Source organism: Mytilus edulis, chromosome 3, assembly GCF_963676685.1.
Source record: "Mytilus edulis chromosome 3, xbMytEdul2.2, whole genome shotgun sequence".
Taxonomy (NCBI): Eukaryota; Metazoa; Mollusca; class Bivalvia; order Mytilida; family Mytilidae; genus Mytilus; species Mytilus edulis.
Genome location: NC_092346.1, coordinates 84895024 through 84916246, shown reverse-complemented (window position 1 = coordinate 84916246; position 21223 = coordinate 84895024). Strand labels below are relative to the sequence as shown.

At 31.2% G+C, this 21223-nt stretch overlaps 2 protein-coding genes across 2 annotated transcripts; both read left to right on the top strand.

Moving 5' to 3' along the window:
• Nucleotides 1-472: 472 nt before the first annotated feature.
• LOC139515465 (uncharacterized) lies at nucleotides 473-10631 on the top strand. The gene is made up of 8 exons (XM_071305037.1): nucleotides 473-476; nucleotides 952-1014; nucleotides 1707-1898; nucleotides 2218-2388; nucleotides 2870-3025; nucleotides 6025-6061; nucleotides 6545-6652; nucleotides 9032-10631. Exons 1-8 carry the CDS (start codon nucleotides 473-475, stop codon nucleotides 10542-10544), a joined length of 2244 nt encoding a protein of 747 aa, XP_071161138.1. The 3' UTR covers nucleotides 10545-10631.
• A 1371-nt stretch (nucleotides 10632-12002) lies between these two features.
• LOC139515464 (uncharacterized) lies at nucleotides 12003-19304 on the top strand. The gene is made up of 3 exons (XM_071305036.1): nucleotides 12003-12094; nucleotides 15365-15472; nucleotides 17708-19304. Exons 1-3 carry the CDS (start codon nucleotides 12003-12005, stop codon nucleotides 19215-19217), a joined length of 1710 nt encoding a protein of 569 aa, XP_071161137.1. The 3' UTR covers nucleotides 19218-19304.
• Nucleotides 19305-21223: the final 1919 nt, after the last annotated feature.

The window sequence follows — 21223 nt, the reverse complement described above, 5'->3', positions numbered from 1 at the left end:
AAGCTTTGGGCAGAAGATCAGTGTAACTCAAAGCAAACTAATAATGGACCTGAGTCGTTCCATGCCCATTATAGTGATCAATTTTATAGTTGTCACCCAGCTATTTACTTTTTTTATATACTATTATCAAATTGCAAACAGCAACTTATATAAAAATACGAAATATAGACAAATATGCACCACAATCTAGACAAGATAAAAAGAAAGAACAGTTCCTAATGCAATTCAACAGTTTTGTACATGGGGTATATCCGGAGCCTATTATGTACGTTTTCTAGAATATATATTCCAGGTTAGAACGAACTTTTATCATTTGATTAAATCTTTTAGACATTTAGTGCTGTATTTTGATAGACATCAAATATGTTATATTGTGCTGTCTTGAGTCTACTAAAGTTTTTATTTATTATATATCATAATGGGTTAAAAATATTCTCTAAAATGGGCATTGACAATTTTGATTTTCGCTAAAATGGGTTAAAAATCAGACGCTAACATGGGTTCTACTTTTTTCGCTCAAATGTCCTATCAATGCGCTAAAATGTCCTCCGCCATATATGCGAGATAAATGACAGTGTAGTCTAGCTGTAAGATTTTTCGAAAAATTGTGATTAGTTTTGTTCGTTACGGAAAGTCAGACTTTTTTAAATGTGCAGGTCTCTTGATTCTAATGAAGTAATTTGGGAAATAGCCATGGTTAATACGAGGATAAATTACATGTTCATAAAAAATTGAAGGCTGGTCAACTTTAATTTCTTCATGTTGAAACTTTCAATAAATGATTAAGATATTTCAATTCGCGTATTTCAAAATACATGCAGAATAAAATCTAACATAACCTTAATACATCTTGTAAAAACATACCAGTATCAACCGTCTTCCGCCACATTACATTTTTTTCTAGCCCACCGTTTGGGTATTGTGCAATTAAATAACATATTTTTATTTTAGACCTGGCTCTAGCTTTAAACAGATCCGTGAGGTCAGAGAGTGCTGATGCAAATTTACAACAAGGTTAGCTGTTCATGTTTTTAAGAATATTAAAATTAAGCACTCGACAAAAAAGAGAGAAAATTATAAAAATGATACCATATGCACCAGTCGGAGAAAATCAGCCAACAATGTGGCCGCATAAAAATGACGAAAATATAAACAGAAGTCCACAAAAACTTCGGGGTGAACTCAGGGTGCTCTTTTCCACATTGTAACTCTTATTTAAATATTTTGATTAGTCATACCAGACCAAAGAGCGTTTTATACAACAATGGATTGGTAAGTGTCCCTCGTCTAACCCTAACACAATTACTAAATCCATGAACGATTGGTGCATGCAAATTAACTGACCCTAAAATACGACCAAGGGGCAAAGGTGAGAAAGACTTTAATCGTTAAAAACAACATATCAAACACTTAAAAAAAACAAAAAACGGCATAAATCGCGGAATACCGATTATAAAAATTCATTTATTCATTAAAATGTTGTAACAAAATACAAAATGATTTCTAATTAAACAAATGTAAAACAAACCTTTAAAATATAAAAAGTCAAAATCAAAAAAGAATTAGAATAAGAATACGAATTTTATTAATAAAAAATGTATCAATATCATATGAATACCTTCAGCAACAAAGATATATAACATGACACAGCTTCTCCATAGCAGCTACATTTTGATAATACACATATCTTTTTTTTTAATCAATAGGTGATCAGTGCCCTAAATGGGAAGTTTATGATGGCGTGGATTGTGTTTGTGCAGATGACAGCACAGCAAGGTGCTCTGACGAAGGAGGTATGGTGTGCGACAATAAAGGCAAACAATACAAATCGCCGTGTTATTTTTCCCTGAAAATATGCCAACAAAAGATTGAACCTGAAACTAATATTGTTTCCTGTGGTAGGATATATTTTTCTAATTTCTATTTCATTTTATTCATAATTTTTTTTTGCTTGTGACAATCTCAATCTTCCATATATAAATACATTTACAAACTTGTTTTCTAAAAAGTGAAAAAGACAGAAAAGGGGTTAGGTGTACCGCGAGTATATTAAAAACATATCGTTGAAATTTCGTCGAGGTCAGATATCACACTTGAGGGAAAAGATAATCCGGAAAACAAAACAAGATTTTTTCGAATTTTAACTTGGGAAGGAGATATTGATTTTATGAAAAATTAAAAGTCTTACCCGATAACCAACAATCGTATTTTATTCAGGTGGTTGCAAGATGTTACGGCTGACAGGAGGCAAAGACTTTCCGTCTGACACAACTCTCGCTAAATTTGAAAGGATAGGAAAGGATACAGGACTGACAACTAAATATCGTTCTCTTTCTGGGGATGACATCCAAGTATTTTATTCAAGTGATCTGGGCGCATGGGCAATAGGTACGTTTAACGCCAGTTAAGGTTGTTTCCTCATAGAAGTAACACCACTAACAGCTTCAGAATATTTATAAAAAAAAGTTGAACTTTAAGAGAACAAGTAGCTGGCAAATTCAAAAGTCTCGTAAACTGTTTAAGAATATTTTGTTACTTCCAAGCTTTTTTTTTCGAAATGTATCATATATGTATGTACTGTATTATTCTGGAGCGTTAAACCTAACCGAAAAATTATATTAGCATACGGTATAATTTAACAAAACGTTGAACTCATAACAGGACAATATATAGTGTGTAAACTTTAACGAAATTAATAGCATATAAGCTACAATTACCATAACAAATTTAAAATACTTATGTATCGTTAAAGAAAAAAAATAGATCTAAGGAATTTTTTTTTAAATATTTGCTTTAAGTGGCAAAATGGTAACTGTTAAGAACAGTTTGGGATGTTCTGCTTTTAAGTGTATTTAAAATATATTTAAAGGTAAAACGAATGAAACTGGCAATAGTGTAGCAATGGTACAAATGTTAAACGGTTCTTACCCAGAAGAGGGAAACCCCGGAATGTTAATACCACGACAACACGGAACAAGTATAACGTGGGAGTCAGATTTAACTTATCGTTTGGAGTGTGTTACAGGTATTTTAATATATCAGTGATGTATTGTGGATTTAATTGCTGACTGGTAAATTGGCATATAAAAAAAAATATTTGACCGCCTACTTAGTACAGAATATCCTACTCGGAGTTTTTCGTAAAATAACTTTTGAGAAACTGCATTTCATTCTTAATTTATTATACGTAGAAAAACGCTTCATACGCACCAAATTAAAAACGACTATTTTTATTTTCTACTTCTTATGATATTCATGTACGGTATGTTATTCAATCCAGATATACTGTGAAAAACTTTAAATAAGAAATGCAAGTTAAAAAAGCGTACAAGTCTTTCCGTAAATTTGATCAATATCAACACTTTTACTAGAACTACTTTTACTGAACAATAGATCGATGGATGACCGAAATTAAAGATTTCGCTGAATACCACAAGGTCTCAATATGTGTTTGTCGCAAGAAGTTAATCTACCCCTGAATATCACAAGGTTCTCAATAAGTGTTGGTCTCCGGAAGTTAAGCTACCCTGAACACCACAAAGTTTCAATTTGTGTTGGTCTCCTGAAGTTAAAGCTACATCTGAACATCATAAGGTTCTCAATATGTGTTGGTCTTCACAGTAATGCTCAAATACAAATATATGTGTTTAAATGACTGGTGCTCTTGATACTTACAGGGCATTGTTATATATGTTACAGTAAATAGGTGAAATTAGGAATTACATGTAATCACTAAAATTTAGATGATGGAATTGTCAAACTCCATTTACAAGGGTACAACAAAATTGTGTCGAATAAAATTGAAAATGGAAATGTGACAAAGAGACAACAACAACCCTACCAAAGAGTTAAAAAAAAAAAAACAGCCACTGGCCACCAATGGGTTGGTGTTTTAAATTTTATAATAGTACCTTTTACAGAATCAGAAAACAATTATATCATCGGCATACTTAAATAAATACAATTCCTGTACATCATAAGGCGATTTACCATTGCTTAAAAATTCCCTTTCAAAATCATTCACACACAATGCAAATCCTGTTTTGTATTTTGTCTCTCTTGAAGAAATATTTGAAGTGATCAAGAATTCCTAATGAATATTAATCCAGAAAAGTGCTTCGGACACCCGAGATTTATAAAGTGAAAAAAAAAATGTTTTCTTTCACTTTTTTATAAATCAAATCAAATCAAATCAAATATTTTATTATAGTCTCACCTCTCTACATGTACAATACAAACATGAATACAATATATACAACATGTTTTAATTAAAAGTACAAAACAATCTTAAAAACATTCGAGAGCCACTCTCAAAAGAGTTATGAGAGACTTTTACATAAAAAGGACAGCTCGATAAAAATACAAAACATTTTTTATCTATATAAAACATTCTTCCTTTGAATTAAAATATCATGGCAGATTTTGGCAGAATAAAAGCACAAATTTTCATTTGTAAATAAAAATATAAATTTTTCATCATCATTTAAAGGGGCACTAGCTACGATATATATATAAAAAAAAAATAAAGTATGATTTTTTTTAGATCAATCATTAATCAAATTGGAATAATGAAATAATAATTTGCTTTTAGCAATCAATTTCCTTTAATTTTGTTGAAATAAGCGATTAAACATAATTTTTGACTGATTCACTTGCAAGTGAAAACGTCATCATCATTCTAACCGGTATTCATGTGAACTTCAAGTTAACCCCTAGCTAGAGATTGACAACGCATGCATTGTACGTGTACTGGTTATTTAAAGAAAAAGAATGTCAACAATGAAAGTGGAACTACGGTAAATCATTTGATTACTAATTCGATGTACATAAAATCATTCTTATATGGTTAAAAACAATGAGAAACATCTATTTTTAATCTATAAAATCAAATCAAACAGACCTATAAAAATGCAATTGCACGTGTTGGTTTAATCTATTCGTATCTTTGTTTTTGTTTACATCGCTTATATGGTCATCTGAGGTCAAATCGATAGTTAATTAGATGGCGTCTGGACTAAAATACACACGAAACGAACCTATATATTATCTACCCCATGCTCTGTAAACTGTTTATTTTAGACTTTTGATAGTTTGGATAAATGTTTTACATTGTTATAAACCAAATATGAGAATTTGAGTCAAATCGGTTACAATGAATTTGACAGCTAGTGCCCCTTTAAGTCTAAAAAATCAATATTAAAAGAAACTGCTCTAGTAAAAACCTCTTGTCTTGCATGTGAATATAAAGGGGCATTTGAGTAAAACATGTTTCTCATCTTCAATGAGTTTCTGTTGCATACATGAATTATTCAATCATTAAAACAAAATCTATTTTCACTTAAAACCCCTTCATATCTGCCTGTTTCAATTCTTATTGGCGCCACACCACATCGAAATTTAGCAAAGGCGCTTTTATATTTTCCTGGCATATGAACACTTAAATAATGTTCTTTATAATATTCTTGTTTAAATAATCTATATGTACGCAGTTTACTGCGCTCATTTGTGTTTAAATCATTACACCATTTTCTCTTGTACATATCAAAAACATTACTTTCAATATTCTCAATATCATTTTTACTAAAAGTACAGTTTATATTACAAAAATTTTCAATATTAAGTTCTCTAAATTTACTATGAACTCTAAAATTCCAGTTTTTAATTTTACTGTTACATATTCTATTTGCCCATAAAAACACTTTTTTTATTAAGTCTGGTATCATTCATTTACCCTTTATAAGGGTTATTGAATTATGTCAAAGATATTAAAACAAAAATATCAAGTTAGTAAATAGCTGTAAAAATGACAAAATAAATCAGTGATTACCTGTAATCACTAAACCAATTCGTAAATACATGTAATTACTAAATTGACTAGTAATTACAGGTATTTACTGAATTGGTTAGTAATTACATGTAATTCCTGATTTCATCTATTTACTGTAACATATACATACTTTGTATATAAAACCTATGTTATTTGTTGTATTCATTGAAGTGATTTTGTATTTTCATCATTTACAGAGGAAGAACATGGATTACGTAAAAAAAGATTTATTTTGTGAGTTTTCTATGAACTTTTAAAACTTCAATATTGTGATGCTACATTTCAATTTAGAAGTCCATTTAATCCGTCCTTCGAATATTACGTGTTACAATTATAACAAATATAACGAATGCAGTCTTTTATATACTCTCTGTTAAACAAGTGTAATGGATTTCGCCTATTATTTTCTTTCTGCAACATATATTTCCCTGGCTGTATAATTATAACGTTTTTCGGCCCATTACTTTCTGCCTGACAGATAAAATGGGGCATTATATGAATGTAAGTAATAGTGACCGTCATAATAATTCACAACAGTCGACGCACATTATTAAAATGTAACCACTTCAGTACTTTAGCAAGAACATTTAATTTATAAGGAACAGAAACATCATTCAGAAACTGTAAATTTCGAGTACCAATGTATTGTCGTTGACTTAACTTATTTGAGTTTAAACCCCTCTAAGCATATTATATTATATTTTTTTTATATTTCAGTACTCTTATTTTTACCATTACTGTAGTTACAGCTGTTACAACTACCACTCTAAAAGTTGTACAAGCCACAAAAGGGTGTTTATATTATCCACAGGTTTGTAAAATGAGGTTAGTGTTATTAAAGAACTTATATTGCGTTATAGACCATTTGTTCATTGTATGTAGCCTTGTATTTTGTTTATGGTTCAATGGTTGTCGTATGTTGATGTGGTATATAATATATGTCTTTTCGTTCAATGGTTGTCGTATGTTGATGTGGTATATAATATAAGTCTTTTCGTTCAATGGTTGTCGTATGTTGATGTGGTATATAATATATGTCTTTTCGTTCAATGGTTGTCGTATGTTGATGTGGTATATAATATAAGTCTTTTCGTTCAATGGTTGTCGTATGTTGATGTGGTATATGATATATGTGTTTTCGTTCAATGGTTGTCGTATGTTGATGTGGTATATGATATATGTCTTTTCGTTCAATGGTTGTCGTATGTTGATGTGGTATATGATATATGTCTTTTCGTTCAATGGTTGTCGTATGTTGATGTGGTATATGATATATGTCTTTTCGTTCAATGGTTGTCGTATGTTGATGTGGTATATGATATATGTCTTTTCGTTCAATGGTTGTCGTATGTTGATGTGGTATATGATATATGTCTTTTCGTTCAATGGTTGTCGTATGTTGATGTGGTATATGATATATGTCTTTTCGTTCAATGGTTGTCGTATGTTGATGTGGTATATGATATATGTCTTTTCGTTCAATGGTTGTCGTATGTTGATGTGGTATATGATATATGTCTTTTCGTTCAATGGTTGTCGTATGTTGATGTGGTATATGATATATGTCTTTTCGTTCAATGGTTGTCGTATGTTGATGTGGTATATGATATATGTCTTTTCGTTCAATGGTTGTCGTATGTTGATGTGGTATATGATATATGTCTTTTCGTTCAATGGTTGTCGTATGTTGATGTGGTATATGATATATGTCTTTTCGTTCAATGGTTGTCGTATGTTGATGTGGTATATGATATATGTCTTTTCGTTCAATGGTTGTCGTATGTTGATGTGGTATATGATATATGTCTTTTCGTTCAATGGTTGTCGTATGTTGATGTGGTATATGATATATGTCTTTTCGTTCAATGGTTGTCGTATGTTGATGTGGTATATGATATATGTCTTTTCGTTCAATGGTTGTCGTATGTTGATGTGGTATATGATATATGTCTTTTCGTTCAATGGTTGTCGTATGTTGATGTGGTATATGATATATGTCTTTTCGTTCAATGGTTGTCGTATGTTGATGTGGTATATGATATATGTCTTTTCGTTCAATGGTTGTCGTATGTTGATGTGGTATATGATATATGTCTTTTCGTTCAATGGTTGTCGTATGTTGATGTGGTATATAATATATGTCTTTTCGTTCAATGGTTGTCGTATGTTGATGTGGTATATAATATATATCTTTTCGTTCAATGGTTGTCGTGTGTTGATGTGGTATATGTGTGTTTTGCGTTTCGCTTTTTTTTATAGTGACTAGACCGTTAGTTTTCGAGTTTGAATTGTTTTACACTATTCAATGTCAATGTCCTTTATAGCTTTGTGTTCTATGTGAGCCAATGTTCCGTGTTGAAGGCCGTATTTGATCTATATTTTTTTTCCTTTTTACACATTGTGACTTGGATGGAGAATTGTCTCATTTTCAGTTATACCACATTTTATTATTTCTAATTAGTAATTTAAACTCAATCAGTAGTTGTATTTTTTATGCCCCATTTATGAGCATTATGTTTTTGGTTCTGTGCGTCCTCTAGTAAGTCCGTTGGTTCGTCTGTCCCCATTTAAAGTAAAGTTTCTCAGGTTAAAAAATTTCAGGTTAAAGTTTTTGATCAATGTAGTTTTTGATGAAGTTGAAGTCCGACAACATGAAACTTAGTAAACATGTTCCCTATGATATGACCCTTATAATTATAATGCAAAATTATAGTTTTGGCCTCAATTTCACGGTCCACTGAAAATAGAAAATAATAGTGCGAGTGAGGCATCCGTGTAATATGGACACATTCCTGTTTTGTAATGATCATGGTGTACTGCGTACACACAAAAAATATAGGACGGCATAATAATTAAGACTACCAGCTCCGTAGTTTTTTGCCTTTGTACAAGTTATGAACAAGTTGTGCAGAATAACAGGCATGACATTATATCAGCAGGTAAAGTACTTTCAACTTACTTTAAGCATCTTCGAGTATTCTTTGATACAATAATGTTTATTAATGGTTTCTGTACGTTATACTAGTATTTTATATACTATGCTTTTATTATACAGATTTATGCATGTTATATACTATGCTTTTATTATACAGATTTATACATGTTATATACTATATGCTTTTATTATACAGATTTATACATGTTATATAATATATGCTTTTATTATACAGATTTATACATGTAGTAATTTTTTTGTTTTTTTAGAGACGAAATAAAGAAGCATCTTCTGCCTGAAGTGACTGGAAAAAGAAATAGTTTCCTGTCAAAATATGGTAAGCCAAGTCAGTTTGAGGCTGCAGCCAGCAAAATCCATGACCAAGTTACTGATATTAAGGACAAAATTCTGACCATAAAAGAACTGGATACCGCAATTGATAAGAATTTAATAGATTTAGTAAACCTGTATAGTTCTATTAAGGATGACTTTACTTATATTAACGCAGACATATTATCTGATTACAATGAATGGGTGAAAAACACTATATCTGCAGCGGCTTTACAGGTCAATCTCCTTCCTATAGAAGTATTGATGACATTGCCAGTATTGGTAGCAACAAGTGCTACTACCTTAGCACTAGCCGCATCAGGTATTGGTGCTGTCCTAGCTGTTGGGTTTGCCATTGTTGATGTTGTTTCTAGTGTAAAGGAAGAGGCACGTGTACGGGATCAATTACAAGAAAAGAAAAATACACTTATCAAGTCAAGAAAACAATTAAATTCTGCATTTAGAAGTATGAAGACTTTTCAGAAAAAGTTCTGCCAGTATGTTGTGAAATTTCTATATGATCTGTCAAGTAAGGGCAAACAATATGAACCAAAATTGCTATCACTTTATAAGTTTGTCTCTAAAACTTACGGGCATTCTAAATATAGATGTCATTATAACCACATAATAGAAAAATCAAACCGCAACACTCTTGAGCGCCTTTCAAATAATTATCTGCAGCCATTGATAACGGTTTTGTCCAATAGCATTGATAAATTAAAACTGAAAATACAAGAAATAAAGGAAGCTAATGTTTTTTTGAAAGAAATAAAAAACAAAATCATAAAGAAATCAGAGAAACCATCAGACATATTTAAGTTTATAAAAATGTATAAACCAAAACTAACAAAACAAATGTACAGCAACTTATTTGATCTTCTAAAATTCATTTCCAAATCAGTTCTTCCTAATCGCAACTGTTATTGGGGTCATGACCTTAACTTAATTCGTAAAGGGGTCACTTCGGCTCACAACTACATAAAAAGCCCCATTTGCGATAGCCAAGAGATTGTATATCTGACTAATGAAATAAGAAATCGAGTGGAAACTAATATTCCTGTGTGTAGAATTGCCCGCCAAGTAACCGGAACTGTTTTCAGAAGTAGGTTTACTGTTATACGATACATAGCGGATCACATTTTACCTAATAAGGATTGTTATTGGGGATATGATCTCAGCAGCATCCGAGGCACACCAGATGAAGCTGAAATAAACAATGCCAAGATTGACGCTGCATTTATTACAACAATGACAAATCTTAAAACGAGTAATGTACCCATGTCACTGATTAAACCAATACTGAAAGGACAATTTGGAATCATCACATCAAAATGGCAAACTTTTATTTTATATCACATATGGTCTAATAAATACATAACAAATGATACATGTCCCGAGGGTCCATGCACATCAACATGTTTTCCATCTTTACCACAATTCGATACATGTTGAATTTCTTATATTGCGCTATGGACGTATGTATCTTTATACAATATGAAAATAACCACCTTATATCGATCTCATTATATGAAACTTGAAATATTTATTTGTTTTATTTACACATTCTTTTTTGAAAATTTTATTGTAATAAATATTTTTTTACATTTGTTACTTGTTTTATGTTTTTACTTTTGAATGACTCGTTGCCCTTAGTATAGCTTTGTGATATGCATGTTTAAGTCAGTGCTCGTAGTACAATGTTATGACTCGGTACCCGTTGTTTCTTATTATGTGTTAAAATTATGACTCAGTACCCGTAGCACACTGTTGTGTTATAAGTTTTGACTCGGTGCTCGTTCACACTTCTGGTGCTGATGATTTCCATGTTTTGAGAGTGCAATAAACATATATATATATATATCCAATTAAGAAAATTTTTAGAAGATTATCACACAATTGGATGGAACATTCGTGCGGATTTCCGGTCTACAAATATTCATTGGTTTTACCATATTACACACAAAAATAGTTCAGCAAAGTATAAGGCTTGCACTATTTGGATCACAAAAAACAGACACTGATAATATAAATAGATGGCAAACAATACAATTTTGAATCCCAAGTGTCCACAACAACAGCAAACAATTACTTGGAAAACAGGACGACTCTTATTATAGATGATATCATTATGAAATCAAATTTAATTATACAATGTGTAAACGCTCACCCTTGAAGTGCAGTGACAATTCTTGAAGTCTTATTATATTCAAAAGTATCCTGGAACTGGGCAGCTGGGAATAAAAAAATCGACATGCATAGATTTTATGAGCAAGACAAAGTAGAACAAAGAGTCAAAGTTAATTGCAAAATTAGGGAGCTCAACAACAATTACATATCTAACTCTCAGAAAGTCAGCTCAGATTCAACTCTCATACAGAAAAGATGATAAGATAAGATAAGATAAGATAAGATAAGAAAACTTTATTTTGATTCGGCATGAGTACAAATAAGCAACACAAGCTCTAAGGAGCTTTTGACCGAATATAAAAACATATAAATAACATAAAAACAGTGCATTTTGACATATAAAACAACCTGTAATACAAAGTTGAATCTCACATACATAGCATGCAATAAAAATAATCAACAAATTTAGAATGAAGTAAAAACATGCTTGACCAGAGCAACCAAAAGCAGCATAAATAATAAAACAGTTTAAGAATTATCTGCAAGCAGAACAGTGACATTCCCAACCGTTCCAGGACTGAACAAGACTTTTAAAATGTGAAAAACTGTTTTCAGTCCTGAAATGGTTTGGAAGACTGTTCCATAAAGTAGCAGCAGCAAATTTGAACGATTTTTTTACCGTAACGGGTTGACTTTACCTGTGGAATTTCAAGAATATTTACATACCTGAAAGAATATTTAGATTTTTTGACATTCACCAAATTTTGTAAGCACACAGGAGCGATGTTGTTTATAATTTTAAAAGTTTCTAGAGCCATTGTTCTTATCCGTCTGATCTGCAAGGAAGGCACCTTAGCTTTAAGTAAGAGGTCCTCGTAGGAGCTGGTAAAATCCTCATAAACAAAACGGAGTGCTCTTTCCTGCACCTTTTCTAGTTTTTTGGAATTTTTCTCAGTGCAAAAATGCCATGCCAAAGGGCAAAAATTAAAATTACTAAGAATAAAAGTATGAAATATAGTAAGGTTACTAAGTCTATCCAAAAATGAGCCTAAACGTTTTAAAACATTTAATTGCTGTGATGCCTTCCTACAGATTGAGCTGACATGAACATCAAAATTTAGCTGGTAGTCTATTTCAATGCCTAATAACTTTACTGTTTTTTCACATGTGAGGTTCGAATTTTGAATATGTATAGATGGGTTCTTTTCAAAGGTCTTTTTGCCAACAGCCAAAATTTGAAATTTGTCAGGATTTGCTTGCATTTTATTTACCCTGAACCACTCAATAAGTATTTTTGAATCAGATTCCAAAGTTGAAATTAATAAATCGAAATCACTAAAATTTAGATGATGGAATTGTCAAACTCCATTTACAAGGGTACAACAAAATTGTGTCGAATAAAATTGAAAATGGAAATGTGACAAAGAGACAACAACAACCCTACCAAAGAGTTAAAAAAAAAAAACAGCCACTGGCCACCAATGGGTTGGTGTTTTAAATTTTATAATAGTACCTTTTACAGAATCAGAAAACAATTATATCATCGGCATACTTAAATAAATACAATTCCTGTACATCATAAGGCGATTTACCATTGCTTAAAAATTCCCTTTCAAAATCATTCACACACAATGCAAATCCTGTTTTGTATTTTGTCTCTCTTGAAGAAATATTTGAAGTGATCAAGAATTCCTAATGAATATTAATCCAGAAAAGTGCTTCGGACACCCGAGATTTATAAAGTGAAAAAAAAAATGTTTTCTTTCACTTTTTTATAAATCAAATCAAATCAAATCAAATATTTTATTATAGTCTCACCTCTCTACATGTACAATACAAACATGAATACAATATATACAACATGTTTTAATTAAAAGTACAAAACAATCTTAAAAACATTCGAGAGCCACTCTCAAAAGAGTTATGAGAGACTTTTACATAAAAAGGACAGCTCGATAAAAATACAAAACATTTTTTATCTATATAAAACATTCTTCCTTTGAATTAAAATATCATGGCAGATTTTGGCAGAATAAAAACACAAATTTTCATTTGTAAATAAAAATATAAATTTTTCATCATCATTTAAAGGGGCACTAGCTACGATATATATATAAAAAAAAAATAAAGTATGATTTTTTTTAGATCAATCATTAATCAAATTGGAATAATGAAATTATAATTTGCTTTTAGCAATCAATTTCCTTTAATTTTGTTGAAATAAGCGATTAAACATAATTTTTGACTGATTCACTTGCAAGTGAAAACGTCATCATCATTCTAACCGGTATTCATGTGAACTTCAAGTTAACCCCTAGCTAGAGATTGACAACGCATGCATTGTACGTGTACTGGTTATTTAAAGAAAAAGAATGTCAACAATGAAAGTGGAACTACGGTAAATCATTTGATTACTAATTCGATGTACATAAAATCATTCTTATATGGTTAAAAACAATGAGAAACATCTATTTTTAATCTATAAAATCAAATCAAACAGACCTATAAAAATGCAATTGAACGTGTTGGTTTAATCTATTCGTATCTTTGTTTTTGTTTACATCGCTTATATGGTCATCTGAGGTCAAATCGATAGTTAATTAGATGGCGTCTGGACTAAAATACACACGAAACGAACCTATATATTATCTACCCCATGCTCTGTAAACTGTTTATTTTAGACTTTTGATAGTTTGGATAAATGTTTTACATTGTTATAAACCAAATATGAGAATTTGAGTCAAATCGGTTACAATGAATTTGACAGCTAGTGCCCCTTTAAGTCTAAAAAATCAATATTAAAAGAAACTGCTCTAGTAAAAACCTCTTGTCTTGCATGTGAATATAAAGGGGCATTTGAGTAAAACATGTTTCTCATCTTCAATGAGTTTCTGTTGCATACATGAATTATTCAATCATTAAAACAAAATCTATTTTCACTTAAAACCCCTTCATATCTGCCTGTTTCAATTCTTATTGGCGCCACACCACATCGAAATTTAGCAAAGGCGCTTTTATATTTTCCTGGCATATGAACACTTAAATAATGTTCTTTATAATATTCTTGTTTAAATAATCTATATGTACGCAGTTTACTGCGCTCATTTGTGTTTAAATCATTACACCATTTTCTCTTGTACATATCAAAAACATTACTTTCAATATTCTCAATATCATTTTTACTAAAAGTACAGTTTATATTACAAAAATTTTCAATATTAAGTTCTCTAAATTTACTATGAACTCTAAAATTCCAGTTTTTAATTTTACTGTTACATATTCTATTTGCCCATAAAAACACTTTTTTATTAAGTCTGGTATCATTCATTTACCCTTTATAAGGGTTATTGAATTATGTCAAAGATATTAAAACAAAAATATCAAGTTAGTAAATAGCTGTAAAAATGACAAAATAAATCAGTGATTACCTGTAATCACTAAACCAATCAGTAAATACATGTAATTACTAAATTGACTAGTAATTACAGGTATTTACTGAATTGGTTAGTAATTACATGTAATTCCTGATTTCATCTATTTACTGTAACATATACATACTTTGTATATAAAACCTATGTTATTTGTTGTATTCATTGAAGTGATTTTGTATTTTCATCATTTACAGAGGAAGAACATGGATTACGTAAAAAAAGATTTATTTTGTGAGTTTTCTATGAACTTTTAAAACTTCAATATTGTGATGCTACATTTCAATTTAGAAGTCCATTTAATCCGTCCTTCGAATATTACGTGTTACAATTATAACAAATATAACGAATGCAGTCTTTTATATACTCTCTGTTAAACAAGTGTAATGGATTTCGCCTATTATTTTCTTTCTGCAACATATATTTCCCTGGCTGTATAATTATAACGTTTTTCGGCCCATTACTTTCTGCCTGACAGATAAAATGGGGCATTATATGAATGTATGTAATAGTGACCGTCATAATAATTCACAACAGTCGACGCACATTATTAAAATGTAACCACTTCAGTACTTTAGCAAGAACATTTAATTTATAAGGAACAGAAACATCATTCAGAAACTGTAAATTTCGAGTACCAATGTATTGTCGTTGACTTAACTTATTTGAGTTTAAACCCCTCTAAGCATATTATATTATATTTTTTTTATATTTCAGTACTCTTATTTTTACCATTACTGTAGTTACAGCTGTTACAACTACCACTCTAAAAGTTGTACAAGCCACAAAAGGGTGTTTATATTATCCACAGGTTTGTAAAATGAGGTTAGTGTTATTAAAGAACTTATATTGCGTTATAGACCATTTGTTCATTGTATGTAGCCTTGTATTTTGTTTATGGTTCAATGGTTGTCGTATGTTGATGTGGTATATAATATATGTCTTTTCGTTCAATGGTTGTCGTATGTTGATGTGGTATATAATATATGTCTTTTCGTTCAATGGTTGTCGTATGTTGATGTGGTATATAATATATGTCTTTTCGTTCAATGGTTGTCGTATGTTGATGTGGTATATAATATAAGTCTTTTCGTTCAATGGTTGTCGTATGTTGATGTGGTATATAATATATGTCTTTTCGTTCAATGGTTGTCGTATGTTGATGTGGTATATAATATAAGTCTTTTCGTTCAATGGTTGTCGTATGTTGATGTGGTATATGATATATGTGTTTTCGTTCAATGGTTGTCGTATGTTGATGTGGTATATGATATATGTCTTTTCGTTCAATGGTTGTCGTATGTTGATGTGGTATATGATATATGTCTTTTCGTTCAATGGTTGTCGTATGTTGATGTGGTATATGATATATGTCTTTTCGTTCAATGGTTGTCGTATGTTGATGTGGTATATGATATATGTCTTTTCGTTCAATGGTTGTCGTATGTTGATGTGGTATATGATATATGTCTTTTCGTTCAATGGTTGTCGTATGTTGATGTGGTATATGATATATGTCTTTTCGTTCAATGGTTGTCGTATGTTGATGTGGTATATGATATATGTCTTTTCGTTCAATGGTTGTCGTATGTTGATGTGGTATATGATATATGTCTTTTCGTTCAATGGTTGTCGTATGTTGATGTGGTATATGATATATGTCTTTTCGTTCAATGGTTGTCGTATGTTGATGTGGTATATGATATATGTCTTTTCGTTCAATGGTTGTCGTATGTTGATGTGGTATATGATATATGTCTTTTCGTTCAATGGTTGTCGTATGTTGATGTGGTATATGATATATGTCTTTTCGTTCAATGGTTGTCGTATGTTGATGTGGTATATGATATATGTCTTTTCGTTCAATGGTTGTCGTATGTTGATGTGGTATATGATATATGTCTTTTCGTTCAATGGTTGTCGTATGTTGATGTGGTATATAATATAAGTCTTTTCGTTCAATGGTTGTCGTATGTTGATGTGGTATATAATATATGTCTTTTCGTTCAATGGTTGTCGTATGTTGATGTGGTATATAATATATATCTTTTCGTTCAATGGTTGTCGTGTGTTGATGTGGTATATGTGTGTTTTGCGTTTCGCTTTTTTTTATAGTGACTAGACCGTTAGTTTTCGAGTTTGAATTGTTTTACACTATTCAATGTCAATGTCCTTTATAGCTTTGTGTTCTATGTGAGCCAATGTTCCGTGTTGAAGGCCGTATTTGATCTATATTTTTTTTCCTTTTTACACATTGTGACTTGGATGGAGAATTGTCTCATTTTCAGTTATACCACATTTTATTATTTCTAATTAGTAATTTAAACTCAATCAGTAGTTGTATTTTTTATGCCCCATTTATGAGCATTATGTTTTTGGTTCTGTGCGTCCTCTAGTAAGTCCGTTGGTTCGTCTGTCCCCATTTAAAGTAAAGTTTCTCAGGTTAAAAAATTTCAGGTTAAAGTTTTTGATCAATGTAGTTTTTGATGAAGTTGAAGTCCGACAACATGAAACTTAGTAAACATGTTCCCTATGATATGACCCTTATAATTATAATGCAAAATTATAGTTTTGGCCTCAATTTCACGGTCCACTGAAAATAGAAAATAATAGTGCGAGTGAGGCATCCGTGTAATATGGACACATTCCTGTTTTGTAATGATCATGGTGTACTGCGTACACACAAAAAATATAGGACGGCATAATAATTAAGACTACCAGCTCCGTAGTTTTTTGCCTTTGTACAAGTTATGAACAAGTTGTGCAGAATAACAGGCATGACATTATATCAGCAGGTAAAGTACTTTCAACTTACTTTAAGCATCTTCGAGTATTCTTTGATACAATAATGTTTATTAATGGTTTCTGTACGTTATACTAGTATTTTATATACTATGCTTTTATTATACAGATTTATGCATGTTATATACTATGCTTTTATTATACAGATTTATACATGTTATATACTATATGCTTTTATTATACAGATTTATACATGTTATATAATATATGCTTTTATTATACAGATTTATACATGTAGTAATTTTTTTGTTTTTTTAGAGACGAAATAAAAAAGCATCTTCTGCCTGAAGTGACTGGAAAAAGAAATAGTTTCCTGTCAAAATATGGTAAGCCAAGTCAGTTTGAGGCTGCAGCCAGCAAAATCCATGACCAAGTTACTGATATTAAGGACAAAATTCTGACCATAAAAGAACTGGATACCGCAATTGATAAGAATTTAATAGATTTAGTAAACCTGTATAGTTCTATTAAGGATGACTTTACTTATATTAACGCAGACATATCTGATTACAATGAATGGGTGAAAAACACTATATCTGCAGCGGCTTTACAGGTCAATCTCCTTCCTATAGAAGTATTGATGACATTGCCAGTATTGGTAGCAACAAGTGCTACTACCTTAGCACTAGCCGCATCAGGTATTGGTGCTGTCCTAGCTGTTGGGTTTGCCATTGTTGATGTTGTTTCTAGTGTAAAGGAAGAGGCACGTGTACGGGATCAATTACAAGAAAAGAAAAATACACTTATCAAGTCAAGAAAACAATTAAATTCTGCATTTAGAAGTATGAAGACTTTTCAGAAAAAGTTCTGCCAGTATGTTGTGAAATTTCTATATGATCTGTCAAGTAAGGGCAAACAATATGAACCAAAATTGCTATCACTTTATAAGTTTGTCTCTAAAACTTACGGGCATTCTAAATATAGATGTCATTATAACCACATAATAGAAAAATCAAACCGCAACACTCTTGAGCGCCTTTCAAATAATTATCTGCAGCCATTGATAACGGTTTTGTCCAATAGCATTGATAAATTAAAACTGAAAATACAAGAAATAAAGGAAGCTAATGTTTTTTTGAAAGAAATAAAAAACAAAATCATAAAGAAATCAGAGAAACCATCAGACATATTTAAGTTTATAAAAATGTATAAACCAAAACTAACAAAACAAATGTACAGCAACTTATTTGATCTTCTAAAATTCATTTCCAAATCAGTTCTTCCTAATCGCAACTGTTATTGGGGTCATGACCTTAACTTAATTCGTAAAGGGGTCACTTCGGCTCACAACTACATAAAAAGCCCCATTTGCGATAGCCAAGAGATTGTATATCTGACTAATGAAATAAGAAATCGAGTGGAAACTAATATTCCTGTGTGTAGAATTGCCCGCCAAGTAACCGGAACTGTTTTCAGAAGTAGGTTTACTGTTATACGATACATAGCGGATCACATTTTACCTAATAAGGATTGTTATTGGGGATATGATCTCAGCAGCATCCGAGGCACACCAGATGAAGCTGAAATAAACAATGCCAAGATTGACGCTGCATTTATTACAACAATGACAAATCTTAAAACGAGTAATGTACCCATGTCACTGATTAAACCAATACTGAAAGGACAATTTGGAATCATCACATCAAAATGGCAAACTTTTATTTTATATCACATATGGTCTAATAAATACATAACAAATGATACATGTCCCGAGGGTCCATGCACATCAACATGTTTTCCATCTTTACCACAATTCGATACATGTTGAATTTCTTATATTGCGCTATGGACGTATGTATCTTTATACAATATGAAAATAACCACCTTATATCGATCTCATTATATGAAACTTGAAATATTTATTTGTTTTATTTACACATTCTTTTTTGAAAATTTTATTGTAATAAATATTTATTTACATTTGTTACTTGTTTTATGTTTTTACTTTTGAATGACTCGTTGCCCTTAGTATAGCTTTGTGATATGCATGTTTAAGTCAGTGCTCGTAGTACAATGTTATGACTCGGTACCCGTTGTTTCTTATTATGTGTTAAAATTATGACTCAGTACCCGTAGCACACTGTTGTGTTATAAGTTTTGACTCGGTGCTCGTTCACACTTCTGGTGCTGATGATTTCCATGTTTTGAGAGTGCAATAAACATATATATATATATATCCAATTAAGAAAATTTTTAGAAGATTATCACACAATTGGATGGAACATTCGTGCGGATTTCCGGTCTACAAATATTCATTGGTTTTACCATATTACACACAAAAATAGTTCAGCAAAGTATAAGGCTTGCACTATTTGGATCACAAAAAACAGACACTGATAATATAAATAGATGGCAAACAATACAATTTTGAATCCCAAGTGTCCACAACAACAGCAAACAATTACTTGGAAAACAGGACGACTCTTATTATAGATGATATCATTATGAAATCAAATTTAATTATACAATGTGTAAACGCTCACCCTTGAAGTGCAGTGACAATTCTTGAAGTCTTATTATATTCAAAAGTATCCTGGAACTGGGCAGCTGGGAATAAAAAAATCGACATGCATAGATTTTATGAGCAAGACAAAGTAGAACAAAGAGTCAAAGTTAATTGCAAAATTAGGGAGCTCAACAACAATTACATATCTAACTCTCAGAAAGTCAGCTCAGATTCAACTCTCATACAGAAAAGATGATAAGATAAGATAAGATAAGATAAGAAAACTTTATTTTGATTCGGCATGAGTACAAATAAGCAACACAAGCTCTAAGGAGCTTTTGACCGAATATAAAAACATATAAATAACATAAAAACAGTGCATTTTGACATATAAAACAACCTGTAATACAAAGTTGAATCTCACATACATAGCATGCAATAAAAATAATCAACAAATTTAGAATGAAGTAAAAACATGCTTGACCAGAGCAACCAAAAGCAGCATAAATAATAAAACAGTTTAAGAATTATCTGCAAGCAGAACAGTGACATTCCCAACCGTTCCAGGACTGAACAAGACTTTTAAAATGTGAAAAACTGTTTTCAGTCCTGAAATGGTTTGGAAGACTGTTCCATAAAGTAGCAGCAGCAAATTTGAACGATTTTTTTACCGTAACGGGTTGACTTTACCTGTGGAATTTCAAGAATATTTACATACCTGAAAGAATATTTAGATTTTTTGACATTCACCAAATTTTGTAAGCACACAGGAGCGATGTTGTTTATAATTTTAAAAGTTTCTAGAGCCATTGTTCTTATCCGTCTGATCTGCAAGGAAGGCACCTTAGCTTTAAGTAAGAGGTCCTCGTAGGAGCTGGTAAAATCCTCATAAACAAAACGGAGTGCTCTTTCCTGCACCTTTTCTAGTTTTTTGGAATTTTTCTCAGTGCAAAAATGCCATGCCAAAGGGCAAAAATTAAAATTACTAAGAATAAAAGTATGAAATATAGTAAGGTTACTAAGTCTATCCAAAAATGAGCCTAAACGTTTTAAAACATTTAATTGCTGTGATGCCTTCCTACAGATTGAGCTGACATGAACATCAAAATTTAGCTGGTAGTCTATTTCAATGCCTAATAACTTTACTGTTTTTTCACATGTGAGGTTCGAATTTTGAATATGTATAGATGGGTTCTTTTCAAAGGTCTTTTTGCCAACAGCCAAAATTTGAAATTTGTCAGGATTTGCTTGCATTTTATTTACCCTGAACCACTCAATAAGTATTTTTGAATCAGATTCCAAAGTTGAAATTAATAAATCGAAATCTG